The sequence below is a fragment of the Vigna unguiculata genome, chromosome 2, assembly GCF_004118075.2.
Source record: "Vigna unguiculata cultivar IT97K-499-35 chromosome 2, ASM411807v1, whole genome shotgun sequence".
Lineage (NCBI taxonomy): Eukaryota > Viridiplantae > Streptophyta > Magnoliopsida > Fabales > Fabaceae > Vigna > Vigna unguiculata.
This window is the reverse complement of record NC_040280.1, coordinates 1,963,286-1,984,318: the sequence shown is the minus strand read 5'-3', so window position 1 is coordinate 1,984,318 and position 21,033 is coordinate 1,963,286. Positions and strand designations below refer to the sequence as shown.

At 36.4% G+C, this 21,033-nt stretch overlaps 1 protein-coding gene across 1 annotated transcript; it reads left to right on the top strand.

Moving 5' to 3' along the window:
- Window positions 1-293: 293 nt before the first annotated feature.
- Window positions 294-6,408, top strand: LOC114173614 (protein S-acyltransferase 11; the record flags this gene model as incomplete). The annotated part of the gene is made up of 3 exons (XM_028058103.1): window positions 294-372; window positions 4,003-4,301; window positions 5,778-6,408. Coding segments are annotated over 3 exons (861 nt in total), but the record flags the coding sequence as incomplete, so codon positions are not given.
- Between the last annotated feature and the right edge of the window lie 14,625 nt (window positions 6,409-21,033).

Here is a 21,033-nt window from a genome sequence, read left to right as displayed (position 1 = left end):
ATACAATGTTGCAATTTTATACCACTAAAAGATCAAAAGAATAGACTACAAAAACCCACAAACTCACATGTGCTCTGTCATTTAATACCAAGGATGAACTTGGAGTTTTAAATTTATGAGGTGTACATGGAAATCACGGGGGTGCAAAAAAAAGCCCTCCGTTCCTATGCCAATCTAGGCATGGTTTTGAACCGAACCGGTTGTGGCTAGTGTGGGAAATGGTGAACCGAACCTCATTTGTTTGAATTGCGTTATCGTCACGTGCGATTTATTGGGATGAAAAACAAAATTGAAAACCCCTTCGTCAAGTTTGTTCGGGTTCTAACTTAGCTCCCAATTCTTACTGTTATGGATTCTTCTTCTTCGACCCAGGTTGGTTCCAAATCATACCCGTTTTCATCTTTCGATCGTATTCTCTTTGTTTTTTATTTTGATTCTCTTATTTGTCTTTTATTAGTTTGTCGATTATCATCGTTTCTTTGATCAGTTGTTAAATCAAATCATTATTTCCGTTATATATGTGTCTGACCGTGTATCAACCTCTAACCCCGAACCGAAGATATATTTTTTTGATTACATAGATAGTGGCCTGCGTTTAATCTCTTAAAATGTGTTTCATTGACTAATATTATGAAAGGGAAGAAATAAGAAATCATGTTTATCATGCTTTTTTATGTTATTATTGTTTTAATTACTTTAGTGGAAGTTGTGTTATTTGATGTGGTACTCTTGCAACTGTATTTGTTGAATTGAACAGAAAATCAAATGTTAAATTGCTTTGTCTCAAAATCAGGTTGTTGGGAAGCACTCTGGAATTTTGTTCTCGAATACCCTTTTTAATTTTGAGTGAGAGATTTTAGAATACCAAGAAAAGAATGACACGGGGTCAATAGGAAATTGCCCCTCTGGAGCAGGGAGTAAAATGTTAGTTTATTGCCCTTGTTATGATGTGAATTGTTGTGTGTGTGGTTGTTTGAGAAGGTAAAGAGTAGGGAACTTAGAACAGAGTGGGATTGTATAGAAATGTTTGGTTTCTTTCCAGAATGAGTTCATATTGACTTTATACCAAAACATGTTTTTGTTGTACAAAACCAGTGGAAAATGTTCTTTTTCTATTCCAATTTTTCTAGTACACAACATGCTCAAATTTGCAGGACATTTAATGAATCCTTATCTCTCATACCTGGTGTGTTTCAATGAGCTTATTTTGGGGAAAGGAAAATCAATTCTTTTTGTGGAAGCTGTGGGAGATAGGTTTTAAGAAAATGCCATTCTTTCCCTAGAAAATGTTGAAACAACAACATATTATTAAGACAAGGGCGTGTTATGACAACTATGCACATCCTAGAAGAACTGTATCATTCATTCTTAGAAATTACCTAAATCAGGATGGATGCAAGTTGGCATATGAGACTTAACCCTTTAGTTTCAAATATTGTGCCGTGCTTATAATCAAATCCTCTGCCCCCAAATGGAAAGCACGCATTAATTAGATGTGAAGAAAATATCTGAAACTTGGTATTTGAGTTTGCTTATGTGCGGGTAATCAATTCCTTTAGCAGTAGGTTGGAGCTCTGTAACAAATAGTGGTGGAGTGGGTCATGAAAAATGCTATTCTGGAGATAACACAACCCATGGCAGCTGATTCATGAAATGGGCAAGAGAGGAAAAACGTGCGTACTAGGCTAACCAACACAAGTATGGGGGATTTTGTGTGGGCCAGAAAATAGAATATATTTCAATTAGGGAGAGAGATTGGGGTATGGGTGAATTTCTGACCTCTGTCCCTCTTATTCTGTTTCTTCTTTGTAGTCCTCTGCTACAAGGTAGTGCATGAAATCCATTACCACTGAATAATACAACAAATACAGAGAATTCTACTTCCCCTTCAAATTCCACTTTTACTCACATTACAAGCTCCTTAGTGTACTATCATTCTTATTATTATTATTATTTATCAGACAAAAAATTGTGAATCTTTAACATTGGGAAAAAGAATAATGCATAATTATATTTTGTTTTTGTTTCTTGTACTAGTAATTGAAGTTTGTAACATCTCTGGAAATCATATGATTTTGGACATCAATATTGTTAGCCCTTATGATTTCTCGGTCTCAGTCATTTAGTAAATAGATGACTTCATGGCTGTTATTGCTTGCCTTTTTTTCTCTCTACAGTTTGAAAATTTTGTAGCTTCCTTGGTTGCTCATGTAAGTCACATATAGGAGCAATATGTAACTGAGGTTACTGAGAATTATGAGACAATATGCTGGGGTTGTGGACTGCGTGTTTTGCTTCCATCATGTGCATCTGCTTTCAAATGTGGCTGGTGTGGGGCTATTACAGATCAGAACAAAAAGAAACGTGACCAGAAGTGCATCAGGTGGAGAGTAGTGCGTGATCGATGCTTTGTTTCTGTTGTCCTCGTATTTATATTTTTGTAATATGTAAGTCTCTGTTTTTCCTTTTGTTTTCTACTTTTATTCGTTGTCATCCTTTTATTCATTGTCATCAATAATGAGCAGACTTGTGGTAGGTGTTATTTAAAATTTTTCCTCCTTTTCCTTGTTTTTCTCTTCCTGCCAACATATTTTTATCAAATATCTGCCTAGTGTCAGAAGTTTGTTTGATAGATTCAAATTGAGAGATGGTGTACAAGTCTTCTGCTACTACAGTTTAGTGATTTGGCCGTAGTACTTTGGGGGACTTATAAATATATGTGATCCGAAGATTTAGAGTATGAGATAAGCTAAATGAAAAGAAAATTCAACCAAAATAATTCAGAAAATCTACAGAATACAAGAAAGACACATCAGATAAACAAATTTAAGTAATCTTTTTACATCTCTACAAGTGAAAACCCTCTTGAATAAAATTAGGCAGAAGCCAAGAAAATCGCTTTATCCCATACAAAAATGCAATTATGAAATATTTTGTAAAAGCCCTAGCATTCTTCTGCCATCATATTATGTTTTCCTCTTTCTTTATCTTTACAATAAAATATTGACTTCCCTTAAAAAATGGGAAAATCACTAGTAATGAATTGTTTTTTCAATTTTTTATTCAGAATAATTAGTCACTAAGTGGTTACTCATTAGGCACCCTTGTGCTAATTGTTCGTAAACAAGAATATTGTTATTTTTTAACAAGAACTCCGTTTTCATTTTTATTTTTAATAATGTTTCTGAAATATAATTTTATTTTAGATTCATATTTTCTTGGCTCCTTCAAGATTCCATCTTGTTTGTTTATTCTTTCCTTTTCTACTTTTTGTTTGAACAAAAGAAAAAAAATAATTCCTCTGTATTAGAAAATGCCATCTCCATTTCCCGGCAGCGTCTTTGAATACCCAGGTTTTCTGGCTAGTCAAGGAAGCCTTTAATTTAATAATTTATTATTTATCTGACGGAATTCGGGCGTCTATAGTTTTTCCCTATATAAAAACCAATCTTTGTGCTTATATATTCAGCTTTTATAATAGGCAAGAATAATATGTAGGAAATCTCAAAGAATAAGCTAGTTTGACGCCCCGAGAATTTGGAGAGATATCTTGTTTGGAGTTTATAGCCAAATCAGTAAACTTTGAATACCTTTGGCTATAGATCTGGTCTGCTTGGGCGTGTAGAGACCATATCCTGCAATTTTAAGTTTTGATCTTTAATCTACTCACTAATTTGCACTGTGACTAGATTAAGATTTTATATGCCCAATGACTTAAAAAGATGATTTCGTTACATTGTTTTATTTAGAGTTTGGACTGGGTATGCAAAGAGTGCATGGATTTGATGTTATAGTTTCAGTTGTAGTTGGTGCTTTTCATGATCTTGTAGTGCTGAGGAAATTGTTCTTTGGTTTATTATCTATTTTTTTCCTTATGAATGTCAAACTATAACAGATCATCCTATTAGCAGTAGTTCTTCATTAATGTTTTATTATTCGTCAGTTCTTCTAGAAACGGACTGAATTATTTTATTATTTTCTTGTACACGTTTTTTTGTGCAGTTGGTGGGGTTTGGGCAGTTTATCCTGTTATCTTTTCTATCAGTATTCTTTGTGGAGTTTTACACTCAATCGTTACAGTAGCATTGTCCATAGCCACCGTTTCCTTTTTCAGCTTTTCAGCGTTTAGGTGTGCTGGCGCACCGCCAAATGTGTTATGGGGAAGCTACCCTGCTGTAGGGAAAGGTGACCTTGAAAATTATACTTTTTGTCACTACTGCTCAAAACCAAAGTCACCTAGAGCTCATCATTGTCGTTCTTGTAGAAAATGCATCCTGGACATGGATCATCACTGCCCATTTGTAAGTTTTCACTTTCCATCATCTAATTATGGAAATATCAATTTCGTTGTTGCAATCACCACTTCAATTTTTTATTTATATAGTAATTAATGCACACCATCTTTAATTGTACAACTTTTTACCATGGGTTGTTATGTATATTGTATACGTTCCTAGTTTTAACTGTATACTTTTGTATGGATCTCAGTTTGGCTGTTGCTAAAGAGTTTCTTTGTTGTTGTGAATTGTTTGTTTACGTACACATGTAAATCCGTTACTTATAATCATTCAAAGTATAATATAGGGAAACCTAATAATGAATAATAATGAAAATATTCCTAATCATCAGCTGTAATATTTCCCTAATAACTAAGATAAAGATATCTTTGACACTCTCCCTTAGGCTTGAGCATATATATCATATGAGCCAAACTTGCTCCAAATGTGGTCAATATGAGAGTTCTTTTGGAATTTAGTGATCATGTTGCAAGTTGGTCATGAGAGTTGACAAAGTCAGTGATGATTTCTCCAGAGAGCACATTATCTCTTGCAAAAAGATAATCAATTTCTGTTTAGTCCACTTATGGAAGACCGGGTTTGATGCTAGGTGAATGGCAATTTCTTTGTTACAAACGGGTCGAGTATTTTGTGTATCTCCAAATTTTAGTTGATGGAGTAGTTGCTTAGACCAAGTAATCTCGCCTGCAGATGCTACCATAGCATGGTCCTCACCATCAACGCTAGATATAGCAATTCTTTTGCACTTCTTGCTCCTCCAAGAAATGAAGTTCCCACTAATGAGAAGGCAATATCCAGAAGTGGATCTCCTATCTCATGATGATCCTGGATCAACATCTGAATAATATACAAATTTTGAATTGCTGAGACTGTTGGCGAGCTTTGGTGGGATGTTCTTCTTAAGTGTGAGCCCAAGTGTTGGATATCCTCTCTTCTTTCCTCATATTCTGTAGAATGATGTTTGATAAATTGTGGTAAAAACATTACAGACTGAGAGAAACACTGAAATTGACAAGTTAAAATTTGGTTGCTAGGGTTAATGGTGTTTGGTCCATGAAAAAATTCTAAATTGGAGCTTTGTCAACCAATAGTTTCCAATTATGAATTTTTAACAATAATCAAACTTTAACCCTAAAGTTATCACTTTTTTCTACTATATACGAGGACCAAAGTTTGAGTATTTGAAAATATAGATTATGGGTAATGTTTCAAAAGTCACGGACTAAAACCCAACTTTGGAAGTTTTTCAAGTGCTTAAAACTCAGAAACCCTTCGTATTTGAAGTGTTGTTTATGGTATCCAATTTAAAAAAAATGTTTGATGTGTCAGGCATGAAGATGACTGATTTTTGTAGCGCTCCTGTAATCATTACCTGCCAACTGTTTTAGAATGGATGATTTTTTTGGTGTTTATAGTAGATACAATAGCATTTTAAACTTGCTTTGTCTTAATGCTGGTTTGATCATAATTCTTTGGCAGATTGGGAACTGTGTTGGTGCAGCTAATCACCAGAGCTTCATTGGCTTTCTGATTTCTGCAGTGTTGAGTACAATCTATGTCTCTATCATGTCTGTATATGCAGGCTCGCATCTGTGGCCACCGTTGAGATACTCCCTTAGGCACATAGACGGGGTTAAGGGCACCTATCTGGCATGGACAATTTTGAATGAAATTGTTGTTGCATTCCTGAGATCTGCCCTGCTTCTTTCCTCAAGAGGACTCATTCTTGCTTATCTGTTCATCGCTAGTGTTTCGTTGCAGATAGGATTGACCGTTCTTTTGTGGCAGCAGCTCTCCTATATATACGAGGGGAAAACTTATTTGAGTCACTTAAGTTCACAAGCAGATAATGAAGAAGAGAAGAAAGATTGTCAAAACCTTGTTAGATTTTTTGGTCTTCAATATTCTGTAACGAGATATTTGCCAAACTTCTGTGTTAGTCGAAAGAGACACATCAAATGAAAACATCTTTTTTAGGCAATGACATTGGCACACGTTCACAATCTGTATCAGTATAATTGGATTTTTTTTTCAAAAAAGGATCATTTGTAAATATACGCGTGGATGAGCATAAATTGTTGAACCAGAGGTTGCCATGATGGCCTGACTCTTATGTGTTGGCTGCTGAATTAGTTTACAATTTTGTTTAGTATTGCCTGAATATGGTATGGGAATTTTGTGGACACATTCTTCACTGTGTTTCTGTCCAAAATCAATTGGGGTTGTGTTCTGGGGTTTTTGAGGGTGGTTTATTCTTCTAGTTGTGTACAGAAGAGGATATAGGACTCTCTTGATCTAGAGTTTTTTATGTGTTTAAGTGAATAGATGATTATTTAGGACTCTCTTAATGCTTTGTACTTCCAAGTTTGAATAAATTAAACCATTTTCATTGGGCTTAGTAAGTCTGAAGGTCTCATTTTATTAAAAAAATGCACTGTGGAAACATTTTAAACCTATGAGCACAAATAATGTACTAAACAAAATTCTTTTATTTTGTGCAGTTCTGGTAATTGTGTGCTGGTCCATTGAGAATACTATTCATGAGGTTTTAACTAGCAATACATAATCTTGGATATTTAATTAGCTTTCTTTTTATTACTTTTATAAAATAAATTATATTGTACATTTTACTAGTAAAATTATTATTTTATGAGAGTGAGGGTGTAAAATCTTAGAAAATGATATTTTAGAAGGGATAGTGATTTAAAAACAATGAGACTTGATTAGTTTAATATTAAAAGATTTTAATATTAATAGAATTGTATAAAAGAGTTTTCTACCAGACCTGGTCAACTTAATCATATAAATGACAACCCTCACATATATGCCGGAAACAACCCAAGTACACGACTTGGGCCGGCATGGACTCAAACTTATAACTGAACCAAAGCAAAAGTAACAACAAAACGGCCAACCTAGGACAATGTGCGGCCAAGGACGACATCCGACAAGTTGAGAAGTAAACGGATCAGACCGCTCTTAAAGACTTAGTAAAAATGAAAGCTCCCGCGTTCAATAGGTTTTGAGGGCCTGGGTTAGGGCCCAGGTCCACTCACACCCCAAGCTAGAGCCCAAGTCAAGGCCTGGCCCATGGGATAATCAGACATCATTAATGCTTTATAAATACGCGTGGACCCCAGTAATTAAAGGTACGCATTCATTAATCACATATTTGACTTTCTTGAGAGTTTTGACTCATTTGAGCTTCGGAGTCTCTTCTGCAGGTAACCCCTTCTGGATCCTCCCTAATTTCAACCACCCTCTCCACTGGAATTCTCCCTACACTACCCGCTTCTTCCCTATCGCTATTATCATCTCGATTACTCATGCTATCCCTAGACCGCTCACTACCCGAGTCTGACAACGAAAACCTATTGCTACTACTAGACATACCTGATTTCTTTAGAAAAGATGACGGAGGAGGAAGAGAAGATATCGAACAGCTCTAAACGCACGCAAACGAATTTTTTGCAAATGAAACAGAGTGAATGAAATGCAACACCATCTTCATTTATACACACGAATTTCAAGCGTCATAAACCTTTCACCTGCCACAAACCTTTTCACCTGCCACAAACCTCTTCTAGCCTTAACATTGTTCATCACACATAAAGGCTGGGGGACTGGTGTATCACACCTAGCCGATCTCGACTAGCACATCAATACATATCATCCTTCACCGACACATCTTATCGGCAAAGGCTGGGGGACTGGTGTACCGGACCTGGTCAACTTAACCATATAAATGACAACCCTCACATATATGCCGGAAACAACCCAAGTACACGACTTGGGCCGGCATGGACTCAAACTCATAACTGAACGAAAGCAAAAGTAACAACAAAACGGCCAACCTAGGACAGTGTGCGGCCAAGGACGACATCCGACAAGTTGAGAAGTAAACGGATCAGACCGCTCTTAAAGACATAGTAAAAATGGAAGCTCCCGCGTTCAATAGGCCTTAAGGGCCTGGGTTAGGGCCCAGGCCCACTCACAGCCCAAGCTAGAGCCCAAGTCAAGGCTTGGCCCATGAGATAATCAGACATCATTAATGCTCTAGAAATACGCGTGGACCCTAATAATTAAAGGTACACATTCATTAATCACATATTTGACTTTTTTGAGAGGTTTGACTCACTTAAGCTTCGGAGTCTCTTCTGCAAGTAACCCTTTCCGGATCCTCCCTAATTTCAACCACCCTCTCCACTGGAATTCTCCCTACACTACCCATTTCTTACCTATCGCTACTATCATCTCGACTACTCATGTTATGCCTAGACCGCTCACTACCCGAGTCTGACAACGAAAACCTATTGCTACTACTAGACATACCTCATTTCTTTAGAAAAGATAACGGAGGAGGAAGAGAAGATATCAGACAACTCTAAACGCACGCGAACGAATTTTTTGCAAATGAAACAGAGTGAATGAAATGCAACACCATCTTTATTTATACACACGAATTTCAAGCGTCATAACCCTTTCACCTGCCACAAACCTTTTCACCTGCCACATACCTCTTCTAGCCTTAACATTATTCATAACACATAAAGGTTGGGGGACTGGTGTATCACACCTAGCCGATCTCGACTAGCACATCAATACATATCATCCTTCACCGACACATCTTATCGGCAAAGGCTGGGGGACTGGTGTACCGGACCTGGTCAATTTAACCATATAAATGACAACCCTCACATATATGCCAGAAACAACCTAAGTACACGACTTGGGCTGGCATGGACTCAAACTCATAACTGAACGAAAGCAAAAGTAACAACAAAACGGCCAACCTAGGAAAGTGTGCGGCCAAGGACGACATCCGACCAGTTGAGAAGTAAACGGATCAGACCGCTCTTAAAGACTTAGTAAAAATGGAAGCTCCCGCGTTCAATAGGCCTTAAGGGCCTGGGTTAGAGCCCAGGCCCACTCACAGCCCAAGCTAGAGCCCAAGTCAAGGCTTGGCCCATGAGATAATCAGACATCATTAATGCTCTAGAAATACGCGTGGACCCTAATAATTAAAGGTACACATTCATTAATCACATATTTGAATTTTTTGAGAGGTTTGACTCACTTAAGCTTCGAAGTCTCTTCTGCAAGTAACCCTTTCCGGATCCTCCCTAATTTCAACCACCCTCTCCACTGGAATTCTCCCTACACTACCCATTTCTTACCTATCGCTACTATCATCTCGACTACTCATGTTATGCCTAGACCGTTCACTACCCGAGTCTGACAACGAAAACCTATTGCTACTACTAGACATACCTCATTTCTTTAGAAAAGATAACGGAGGAGGAAGAGAAGATATCAGACAACTCTAAACGCACGCGAACGAATTTTTTGCAAATGAAACAGAGTGAATGAAATGCAACACCATCTTTATTTATACACACGAATTTCAAGCGTCATAACCCTTTCACCTGCCACAAACCTTTTCACCTGCCACATACCTCTTCTAGCCTTAACATTATTCATAACACATAAAGGTTGGGGGACTGGTGTATCACACCTAGCCGATCTCGACTAGCACATCAATACATATCATCCTTCACCGACACATCTTATCGGCAAAGGCTGGGGGACTGGTGTACCGGACCTGGTCAATTTAACCATATAAATGACAACCCTCACATATATGCCAGAAACAACCTAAGTACACGACTTGGGCTGGCATGGACTCAAACTCATAACTGAACGAAAGCAAAAGTAACAACAAAACGGCCAACCTAGGACAGTGTGCGGCCAAGGACGACATCCGACAAGTTGAGAAGTAAACGGATCAGACCGCTCTTAAAGACTTAGTAAAAATGGAAGCTCCCGCGTTCAATGGGTCTTAAGGGCCTGGGTTAGGGCCAAGGCCCACTCACAGCCCAAGCTAGAGCCCAAGTCAAGGCCTGGCCCATGGGATAATCAGACATCATTAATGCTCTACAAATACGCGTGCACCTTAGTAATGAAAGGTACACATTCATTAATCACATATTTGACCTTTTTGAGTGTTTTGACTCACTTGAGCTTCAGAGTCTCTTCTGCAGGTAACCCCTTCTGGATCTTCCCTAATTTCAACCACCCTCTCCACTGGAATTCTCCCTACACTACCCATTTCTTCCCTATCGCTACTATCATCTCGACTACTCATGCTATCCCTAGACCGCTCACTACCCGAGTCTGACAACGAAAACCTATCGCTACTACTAGACATACCTGATTTCTTTAGAAAAGATGACGGAGGAGGAAGAGAAGATATCAGACAGCTCTAAACGCACGCGAACGAATTTTTTGCAAATGAAACAGAGTGAATGAAATGCAACACCATCTTCATTTATACACACGAATTTCAAGCATCATAACCCTTTCACCTGCCACAAACCTTTTCACCTGCCACAAACCTCTTCTAGCCTTAACATTGTTCATCACACATAAAGGCTGGGGGACTGGTGTATCACACCTAGCCGATCTCGACTAGCACATCAATACATATCATCCTTCACCGACACATCGTATTGGCAAAGGCTGGGGGACTGGTGTACCGGACCTGGTCAACTTAACCATATAAATGACAACCCTCACATATATGCCAGAAACAACCCAAGTACATGACTTGGGCCGGCATGGACTCAAACTCATAACTGAACGAAAGCAAAAGTAACAACAAAACGGCCAACCTAGGATAGTGTGCGGCCAAGGACGACTTCCGACAAGTTGAGAAGTAAACGGATCAGACCGCTTTTAAAGACTTAGTAAAAATGGAAGCTCCCGCGTTCAATAGGTCTTAAGGGCCTGGGTTAGGGCCCAGGCCCACTCACAGCCTAAGCTAGATACCAAGTCAAGGCCCGACCCATGGGATAATCAGACATCATCAATGCTCTATAAGTACGCGTGGACCCTAGTAATTAAAGGTATGCATTCATTAATCACAAATTTGACCTTTTTGAGAGTTTTGACTCACTTGAGCTTCGGAGTCCCTTCTACAAGTAACCCCTTCTGGGTCCAAACCGACATGTACCAACCGGGAAGAGGCCAACTGAGGAGATAGCGGACTACATGGTAAGGTGACGCTTGTGCCTAACTCATCTTATTTGTTCTCTGCAGGAACAAGTTTCATTATTTTAAAACATATCATCTCTCTATTTTTCTAGAGTTCTTTGACTTCTCTCTAAGGATTCTCCTCATTTATTCGCCTGATTGAAGATTTGAAACCGTAGGAGTGATACTCAAGGTGAGCTTTTCAAATTAGACCGATCAATTTCTTTGTTTCTATAAGTTAATTTTCAGCCATTTTTCCTTGGTCTTCTTCTAGTTTTTGTCGTATTTAAGGTTTTTACTGTTTGCATGTGTTCTTTTAATATATGAGTGATCCTAATGGTAGGTCTTGATCGTTCTTGTGTTGTTCCTAGGTATAGATAGATCATATTGTGGCGCTAAAAGTGTTTTTAGGGGTGGTAATGCGGGCTGGCTTGACCCGTTTAGACCCAACCCACATTTAGCCCGCCCCGCCCTGCATAAAGCAGGCCTGCAGGCCTGCGTGGCAGCCCATTTTTTTTTTATTTTTTTTTATTTTTATGATAAAATTTTCAATGTTCAAAAAATTGGAAAACTTTAAGAAGTTCACAAAATTATTAAAGAAAAGGCTTTGGGGAGTTAGATGATAAATTGATAATTCAACATTTTCATCTCATTCATATTCGTACTTTGACATACAAGATGTATTTTTCAAATTTTAGCACATTAAAAAATACATAATACTTGTCTTTTCTAGTCATACATGAATTTAGAACGTTAGTGCAAGAGTAAAAAAAAGTAATTAATATACACAAGTGCAAGTTTTTTTTATGTGGGCTTATGAGCTGGTCCGCGTGAGCTGTGGGCCATGCCACTGTGGGCCTGCGGGCCGGCCTAACGGCCAAACCCATATTGCCACCCTTAGGTGTTTTGATGTTCCTTGAGTCTGTTGAGTTGTTTAGGCTGATTGAGTCGCTTTGTTAGGTAAGGGAAGCTAGTTTTTGTTTGTGTGCGTGAGTTTGACGAAAATTGATGGTAGCATATTGTTACTTTTAACTTAAAAAATTCTGATATTGCATTATGATGGTTATGATCTAGTATGATGATTGATATTGGCATGTTTGTGATTGATCGAGTTTGGTAATTATTATTGTGATATGGATTGAATATTTGGTTATGAGTAAGAATTGTGTTGTTAATGAAAGAGTTTCAAGGAGAAACTCTATGAGATGGTATTTTAGTGTATGCAAGGATATAAGGACTCATTATTTGTTGGTATCCTGAAACTCTAATAATCATTCATGGTTAGATAGAGCATAATGGATTATGTCATGAGGAGTAGCAGGAGGTCCTAGTCACTAAACTTGATCAAGTCCTAGGCGCGAAGGGAATTTACTTTGTGAGTGGTTGGGTGATAACCCCTTGAGGTCAACTCTACAAAGTTTGGGAACCACACACGGGTGCAAGCCACCAAGAGATCAGATATCACTTGCATGTATTCGGATAATTGAATTTAGTGTCAACTGCTTGTGTGATTATGGACATAGATATGCTTTCTATCATGTTTAAACGTTTTTGGCATGATATAAATATACGTATGAGTGTTTCTTTTGTACACTAGCTCATCCTGTTGTGTGTTTTGTGTCTTCTTATGTTGTTCGTCTCTTTTTTTGCAATGAATAAAAATAATATATTATTGAACTCAATGAAAAAAGGAAATCGATATAAAGAATTTAAATAATCCAATTAAAAATTGACGTTGGAGAGTTGTAATAACTCATATAAACCATGCAAAAACTGGGTATCAAAACACCATAGATAGTGTGGAATTGTATGTTAATTTGTTTTTGCAACTTTTAGCAAACTTAATTTTAGAAAGTTATCCTTTTTTTAATTAGAGAGGTAGTTCAATAACATGCAATAACAAAATTTTACGGGAGAAAAAGGTTTGTTTTAAAAATTTTATATCGGTTTGTTTGTTTAAAAAGATTGATATTTCAATTTTTTTCTCCATGTATCAAGTGCCTTTATGCATCCTAATGCTACAAAAATACATATTTGAGTATTTTTTAAATCTTCTAGTTAAATAATATAATTATTGTTTGGATAAACAGTCATTTTGGACAAAAAATCTAAGTATCTTTTGGACAATAGTTACTAAGTAAATCTTAAATATTGTTTGAAACTCACAGTATAGAAAGGTTACATATAAGACACATAAAAAGAAATTCACTTTTTTAGCTTGCTAGAGAACACAATGTTTGTTTCAGGCGTTGGGATCAAATAATATAATTTCATTTAATATGTTATAATCAACAACTTTTCTTTATCTTGAGAAACTCCTTTTCACGAATAATAAAAGAAAGAAATTGTTAGAAATCTTTTATATTCGTTATAAGTTTTACATAACATTTCGTCTTCAACTCATGTCTCCCCATATATAGACAAAGAGATAAACTAAATGTTTTTAATGCAGCTTTAAATTAGCATCTCTTCTTTAAGTAACATTTTAATAACTTATACGACTTTTTAGGTCCAAATCAAAGAACTTGTATCCAAATTGAAGTAAAGCATAGAGCCATAGTGTACACATACTCTTTGCAAGTTTGATATAGAAAAGTGTAGGATGGTTGTTGGCATGAAACAAATTTAAGGGGAAGAGATAATTTGATGTAGACAAACCTTATGAGATCTTCTTGAAAGACATTCTCTACAACAAATCATTGACGGAACTTGGACAAAAAATTCAAGGGTGCCAATTTATAATTTTATATATAATTTATTAATTAAAAAAATTCTTTATTTCTTTTACTTAAACCATTCTCATACCACAATTCACACTTTTCAATTTTTAATTTTCCCAATGGATTGAATTCATGCAAAATAGGTATTATAATTTCTATTCCAATTCAAAAGATTATTCAACTAATTCATTATATGAAGTGGAAAACATAAAATTCCAACATTTGATAATGTAGGATAATACTAATTTGGAAAGATATTTAGGATTCATGCCAATTTCATACAAAAAAAATCCCTAAAATCAAATTATTTTTCATACTAATAATTTAGGGAAAACTTAATTTAGAAGAAATATAGTAATGAGATAATCATAAATCTAACATACATAAATCATACTAGAATACTGATTCAAGAGATCTTGTGAGTATGAGTTATTCGATCTCTCTACCCTCCAATCTCGTTTTCTCAATCTCTCTTTCTTTTTACTTTTACACTTTATTAATAGTTTGTTCTGAAAAAAAAATATTATGATCAGATACAAAACCTTAATCGCTTTATTAACTAAGGTCCATAAAATTATTTTTTATTTTATTTTTTTAAATATATACATAACTTAATACATAAATAATATATATATATATATATATATATATATAATAAAAATAATATATACATATATTAATTTAAATTTATATATATATATATATATATATATATATATATATAATTTAAAATTAAAAACTTAAGGAGAACAATGGCTCCCCTTATCACAACAAGGTTCGCCCCTGACAACAACATAAAATAAAATTGTACTATACAATACCTAATACTATATTTTGTTATCATCTATCTGAGGCTTAACTTATTAAATGAAGATAAGACTATGTTGCCGCGTTCGTTACACAATGAAGCACTTGTGTATGATGCGATCTATCACTTAGATTAAACACCTATAATTATAAAGACACCTTAAACTTACAAATACCACAATCTTGTTTAACCAAATTCCTAAATACTCATTTTGTAGCATCTTGATCGTAAATATATACTTCAGAAAGGCCTGCTTGGGATCACCTTCATAAACCTCTCTCCCCATCCCATGTGTCAAACAAAAATAAGAGAAATTGGAAATCATGACAATTATAGGTAGACAAAGGAAAAATAAGTTAATAGAAAAAAGAAAAACGGTATAAATTGGAGAGTTTATTCCATATGAAATTTTGACTCACTTAAGTTATTCACAACAAAAATTTTACCTTAAGATTTCCACAATTTGATCGTAAAAAAAAAAGGCTTAATTACTATTTTAATCTCCTAATTTGTTGGTTTGGTTCATTTTGATCCTTTATTATTTTTTGGTTCAATTTGTTCCTCTAATTCTTTAAAAAGGTTGAATTTGATCTCTGCCGTTAAGTTAACGTTAACACCGTCTCTGTACATATCACGTGTCATTTTGTGAAAATTTTATTTTTTTTTGAATTTTTTTTAAAAAATAAACTGCCACGTGTCACTTTATGGTTGTGACATGTGCAAATTTAAGAATTATTTAGTTCTTTTTTTTTATTTTAGAAAAATACTGTTACGTGGCAGTTCACGATTGTGCTACGTGTCAAGCTAACATTGGTTGTTTTCAATTTAGTCACTCTATTTACAATTTTGATTCAATTTAGTCCTCCAATTTTTTAAAATGATTCAATTTTGTCCTCGATAATTTGAGATCAAATTAGTAATTAAGCTTAATTAAAACTTATTTATACATGTTAAAATAATTTTTAATATATTTATAAATCAAATTACTCCACCTAACTATTCTTTTTTTTTTTTTACATATGTACAAAATTTCAAGTGTGAAAATTACAAGTGAAAAAATGTAAGAAATAAAATAACATGAGTATTTAGGGAGTAATTTGATGTATAAATGATAAAATATTATTTTAACATAAATATATAAGTTGTAATTAAGCTTAATTATTAATTTGGTCTCATATTGGAGAGGAAAAAATTGAATTAAGTAAAAAATTGAGACTAAATTAAATCAAATTTTCAAATAGAGGGATTAAATTGAAAATAACCAATATTAGTTTGACACGTGGCACAATAATGACCTGCATCATGACAATATTTTTTTTAATAAAAAATAAAAAATAAAGAAGAAAAATTCTTAAATTGATAAGTGTCACAACCATAAAGCGACACATGGTAGTTTATTTTTTTAAATTTCAATAAAATTAAAAAGAAAATTTAAAAAAATTAGAAAAATTTAAAAAATTGAAAATTTCACAAAATGACACGTGGCATGTATGAAGATGGTGTTAACATCAACTTAACGACATGACCAAATTGAACCTTTTACAGAATTAGAGGACCAAATTGAATCAAAAAATAATAAGGGATCAAAATGAACCAAACCAACAAAGGGACTAAAACGTTAATTAAGCCTAAAATAAACTATGTGCTTAATTAAGAAAAGGGAAAATACCACTCAATATGAAATATATAACGAACAATAGGCCAATAAATGCAAGATCAACGTCTTCATAGAAAACAACTATAATAATATAATAAGAACAAAATACATTCTTCCAAAACCACTTTTACAATCCTTTATTATGGTAGAACATGTAATCTAATATATAGAACCTAGAAAGGATTGGGTCATAGTTGTAACTTCCACATCATTAGGAGAAGAGTTTACATATCTAATGTCCTATCAACATGCTAAAACGCTAACAAAATTTGTTTATTAATACTTAGACCTAAAGTTCATGAATTTGGACCTTTTTTATTGCTTTTTTTTGTTGTTGTGCTTTTATCTGTTTCTTTTACATTAGTTTTGATATTTTTAAATATTTTAATTGTTTTAATACATTAACTAAGTCTATATTAAAATCATAATAGAAGAAAATACTAAAAATAACTACAAAAATCTCTGGACTTAAAATTTATATAACATAATTAATTCATCCATCATATTGAATAGACTAGACATACCGATTATTACTGGTGATTTGTGGTCATCTCTTTTATATCATAAAGGACAAGTTTTGTATTCTCTATTCTCATAATTTATTGTTACCATGGATTCTAAAGTACACAAAAGTTAACCGAATTCTAATAAAATAGAAAAATCAGATTAAAAAGAAATAACATAAAAACAAATCAATTGGTAATTGAGCATGCAAAGTAGGTAATTCAAAATCAGACAAACACCAGTGTAATAAGGGCTTTTGGCTCCGGTTATTTTTGGCATTCTGCCTCGGTTTTAGAACCGAGACATATTGGGGTGAGGCCAAAAGGGGGTACCTTTTGGCCTCGGTTATCACCCGAGGCGTAAAAACACTTTTCTGCTTCGGTTGCTGAGGGACCGGAACCATAGGTTCAACAATATTTTTTTTAATTAAAAATTTCGCAGAGCCTTTGGCCTCGGTTATGGTAAGAACCGAGGCCATATACCCCGTCACTACCCATCAGCAACCATCCATCATCAACAAACCCATTCTCAACAAACCCATTCTCTTCAGATTCACCCATTTTCCACTTTCCAGTTCATGAAAAAAGATTTAACAGAAACCAACAATATTACAGACGAATCATGTGTGTATATCAGATATTTAACAGTTCAAAATATTACCCACTTTCCACAACAACAGTTCAAAATAAAACAAAAACACATAACAAATGAAAAACTAGGATTTCATAAAACCCTGCAAGAACTATAACTGAGATTCATCAGGGAGAGCGAAAGTTGGAGTAATCGCGAAGAGCTTCTTGCGGCGAAGACAACTTGGGCTCGTGAGATTGACTGGGGAAGTGAAGCATGGAACCCCATTTTCCTGGTTTGGGGAATGATCATCATCTTGGGTTGGTGAAGATGAAGATCTTGGTGTTAACAACACCACTTCATAGAAAGAAATCTTCTCTGCTCTGTGCCTGTCGAGCGAAGAAGAGCCACTGGCGAGAGCTTGTCACGACCTTGCAAGAAGAACCACCGGCGACGGCTTGTGGAGACGGTGGCCCTGGTGCGATGGGACGGCGTCGAAGAGGAGGCCATGGTGGCGGCAGATTTGTCGAGCGAAGAAAAGGGTGGGTGGCTGGTGGGTGCAGAGCTTCGCATGGTGGTGGTGGGTGGCTGGAGCAGCAGGTTATAGAGAGAAAGAGAGAAAGAGGAGAGGTCAACCTCCATGGAAGCCACCGCGCCACCTGCAACGAACCATAACCACGGCCAACCTCCATGGAAGCCACCGCGTCACGCTCAACGCTGTCTGGACCTGCAACCGCACGCGAGCCAGATTCGAACGGTCTTCAACGCCTGCCTGCACCCGTGTCCGTGACCACCACCATGCCATCCGCGCGGCGGCGCGGGATGCGGACGGTGAAGGAGGAAGAAAGGGAAAGTGAAGGAAGGGCTTCGCGGAGAGAGAGAAAGTGGAATTGCAGAGGCGGCGCGGGGAGGAAGAAGGCTTTGTGAATTTTGAACCCTAAATAAACCCTATGGCTTCGGTTGTTAGAGAAATTGAAGCAATTGACCCCCTTTTGGCACCGGGTCTCCTTGGACCGAGGCCTATACCCCTGACTTCCAGCCACTTTTTGGCTTCGGGTCCTACTGGACCGAGGCCTATACCCCTCTTTGGCACCGGTTTTGAGCGAACCGGGGCCTATACCGCTCTTTGGCTTCGAGTATTTGGAGAACCGAGGCCTAAAACTTGGCTCTAATTGCAAAAATGCCACCGCGCCATTATATGCTTCGGTTTTTGGCCAACCGAGGCATATAAGGCGAGGTAAAATGGGAATTCTGCACTAGTGAAAGAATCTTGAGAAACAAAATCATGTCTGTTTAAATAGAGAAACACATAACTGCATGTTCTATTAATGCTCTTCTCTACATGCAAGCAATTAAAAGATCAAGATATAATACATTAAACATCATATTAATTATTATTTATTATTATTATTATTAATCAATTTGTTCAATATATTATGCAAGGTTAACTTTATACATATTTTAATAAAGAATTATATGAGCTTGGCGACAATAGTACTCGTTAACTCATATATATATATATATATATATATATATATATATATATATATTAATTTCAATAAAAAGTAACTTACTATGATTATACAAAAACATTTGTCTGTACTTATAAGCTTCTCAACATATATTATAATATTCATCATAATTAAAATACAATACCTTACCTCCAAAGAGACTGTAACAACCCATTTAATTTAATAAACGAAATTAAAGGAAGCATCACACTAAATAATATCTTAGCACAGTTTCGAAGTTTAAACACCACTCCTTACAGCCCAAGGCACACCACGATGCCCAAAACGAAACAAGTTATAAAGTTTAATAGAATCATATAAAAATCTAAAAGACAGACTAGTACATGGGTCATAGTCCTAAAGAAAAGTTCAATAAGAACATGAAGTCCAACCCAAGTAGACTATGCAGCGGAATCATCTCTCCCCTATTGACCACGAGTACCTCTCGCATCTGCTCCCATCAATAAATTGATGAACATCGCAAAAGTAGAAGAACAACATACAGAGCAATCAAACAAGCAAAGGGTAAGCTAGAGCCAAAAAGATTTTATCATGCAATCACTTTCACAGTCCAATATACATATATCATCTAAGCATGTTATGACCTTCCAATCAATACACTAAGACTCGACTCGACTCATCCGGATACATATAATCTGGTCGAATTCAGCGGATGCTTGCACTTGTGGTGGATTTGAACTAGGGGTCTCTCTTGCCCAAGCGCAAAGTAAATTGTTGGGCGATGGAGTATCTCGCTCAAGCGAGATTCTCTCGCCTAGGCGAGAAATCGAGGAAGGCCTTGCTGTTAAGTTTAACTCGTCGCCTAGACGAGAGATGTTGGTCTCTAGGCAAAAGGTGGTCTCACCCAGGCGAGCAAGGCTCGCTCAAGCGAGAGTGCGAGGTTTGTTTTGAGCGTTGTGCTCGCTCAGGCAAGGTAACCTAGCCTAAGCGAGATGAACTAGAGTGCTTAGGCGAGAGCTGAAAGTTTAAGTAAAGGATGGATGGATGATGGGTCTAAAGGCAATCAATTTTGCGTATTGGATTGATTGGTGTTTGAATGGTGATGTGTGGTCTATAAGGCTTCTAAAGATATCTCAAGGGTGGGCTTGCTGGTGTTCCTTGGGTTGTGGCCCGGAACGTATCCTTGAGTTGTGGCTCAGGATAGGGGTTAAGCACGTGGCATTCTATGGGTTGTGGCCCGGAATGACTTCCCTTGAGTTGTGGCTCGGGATAGTGGATGAACACGAGGAACTCTTGAGTTGTGGCTCGGGTTGGCGAGTGTTGCCGGTGTGAGTGTGGTGGTTGTGGCCAGTACGGATGGGTCCAGATGGATTGCCGTCCTCAATATTTAGCTGACGAGTTTGGTAGTCTTGGGACGTTACGAACTATGTTCGTATTTGGAACTCCACCTGGCATTATGGTGTGTGATCCGTAGCATGGTTCCCGCATGTGTTCTATCGGTTGTGGTTGATAGGTGTGGCAGCAAGGCACCTTGAGATACTCACTAGAAGATGAAGAACTCTACTAGCATGGTTGTGGCCATGTGGAAGGAATGGGACGAGTTTCCTTGATGTGCATTGGTATTACATGGTTGTGGCCATGTGGTAGGAAGGGAACAAGTTTCCTTGATGTACATTGGTATTACATGGTTGTGGCCATGTGGTAGGAAACGGACAAGCTTCCTTGATGTGCATGGATATTACATGGTTGTGACCATGTGAAAGAGGAGAAGGAGGTTCTTTTGAGGTGAAATGACATCATACATGGTTGTAGCCATGCAGGATAAAAGAAAGGATTTTTCTTTTGAAGTATTTTTCTATATATATATATATATATATATATATATGATTGATTTATATATATTCATGTGTTATCTTTTTAGCTCACCCTATCTGCTTGTGTTTGGCGATGATCGTGTACGCGGTACACGTAA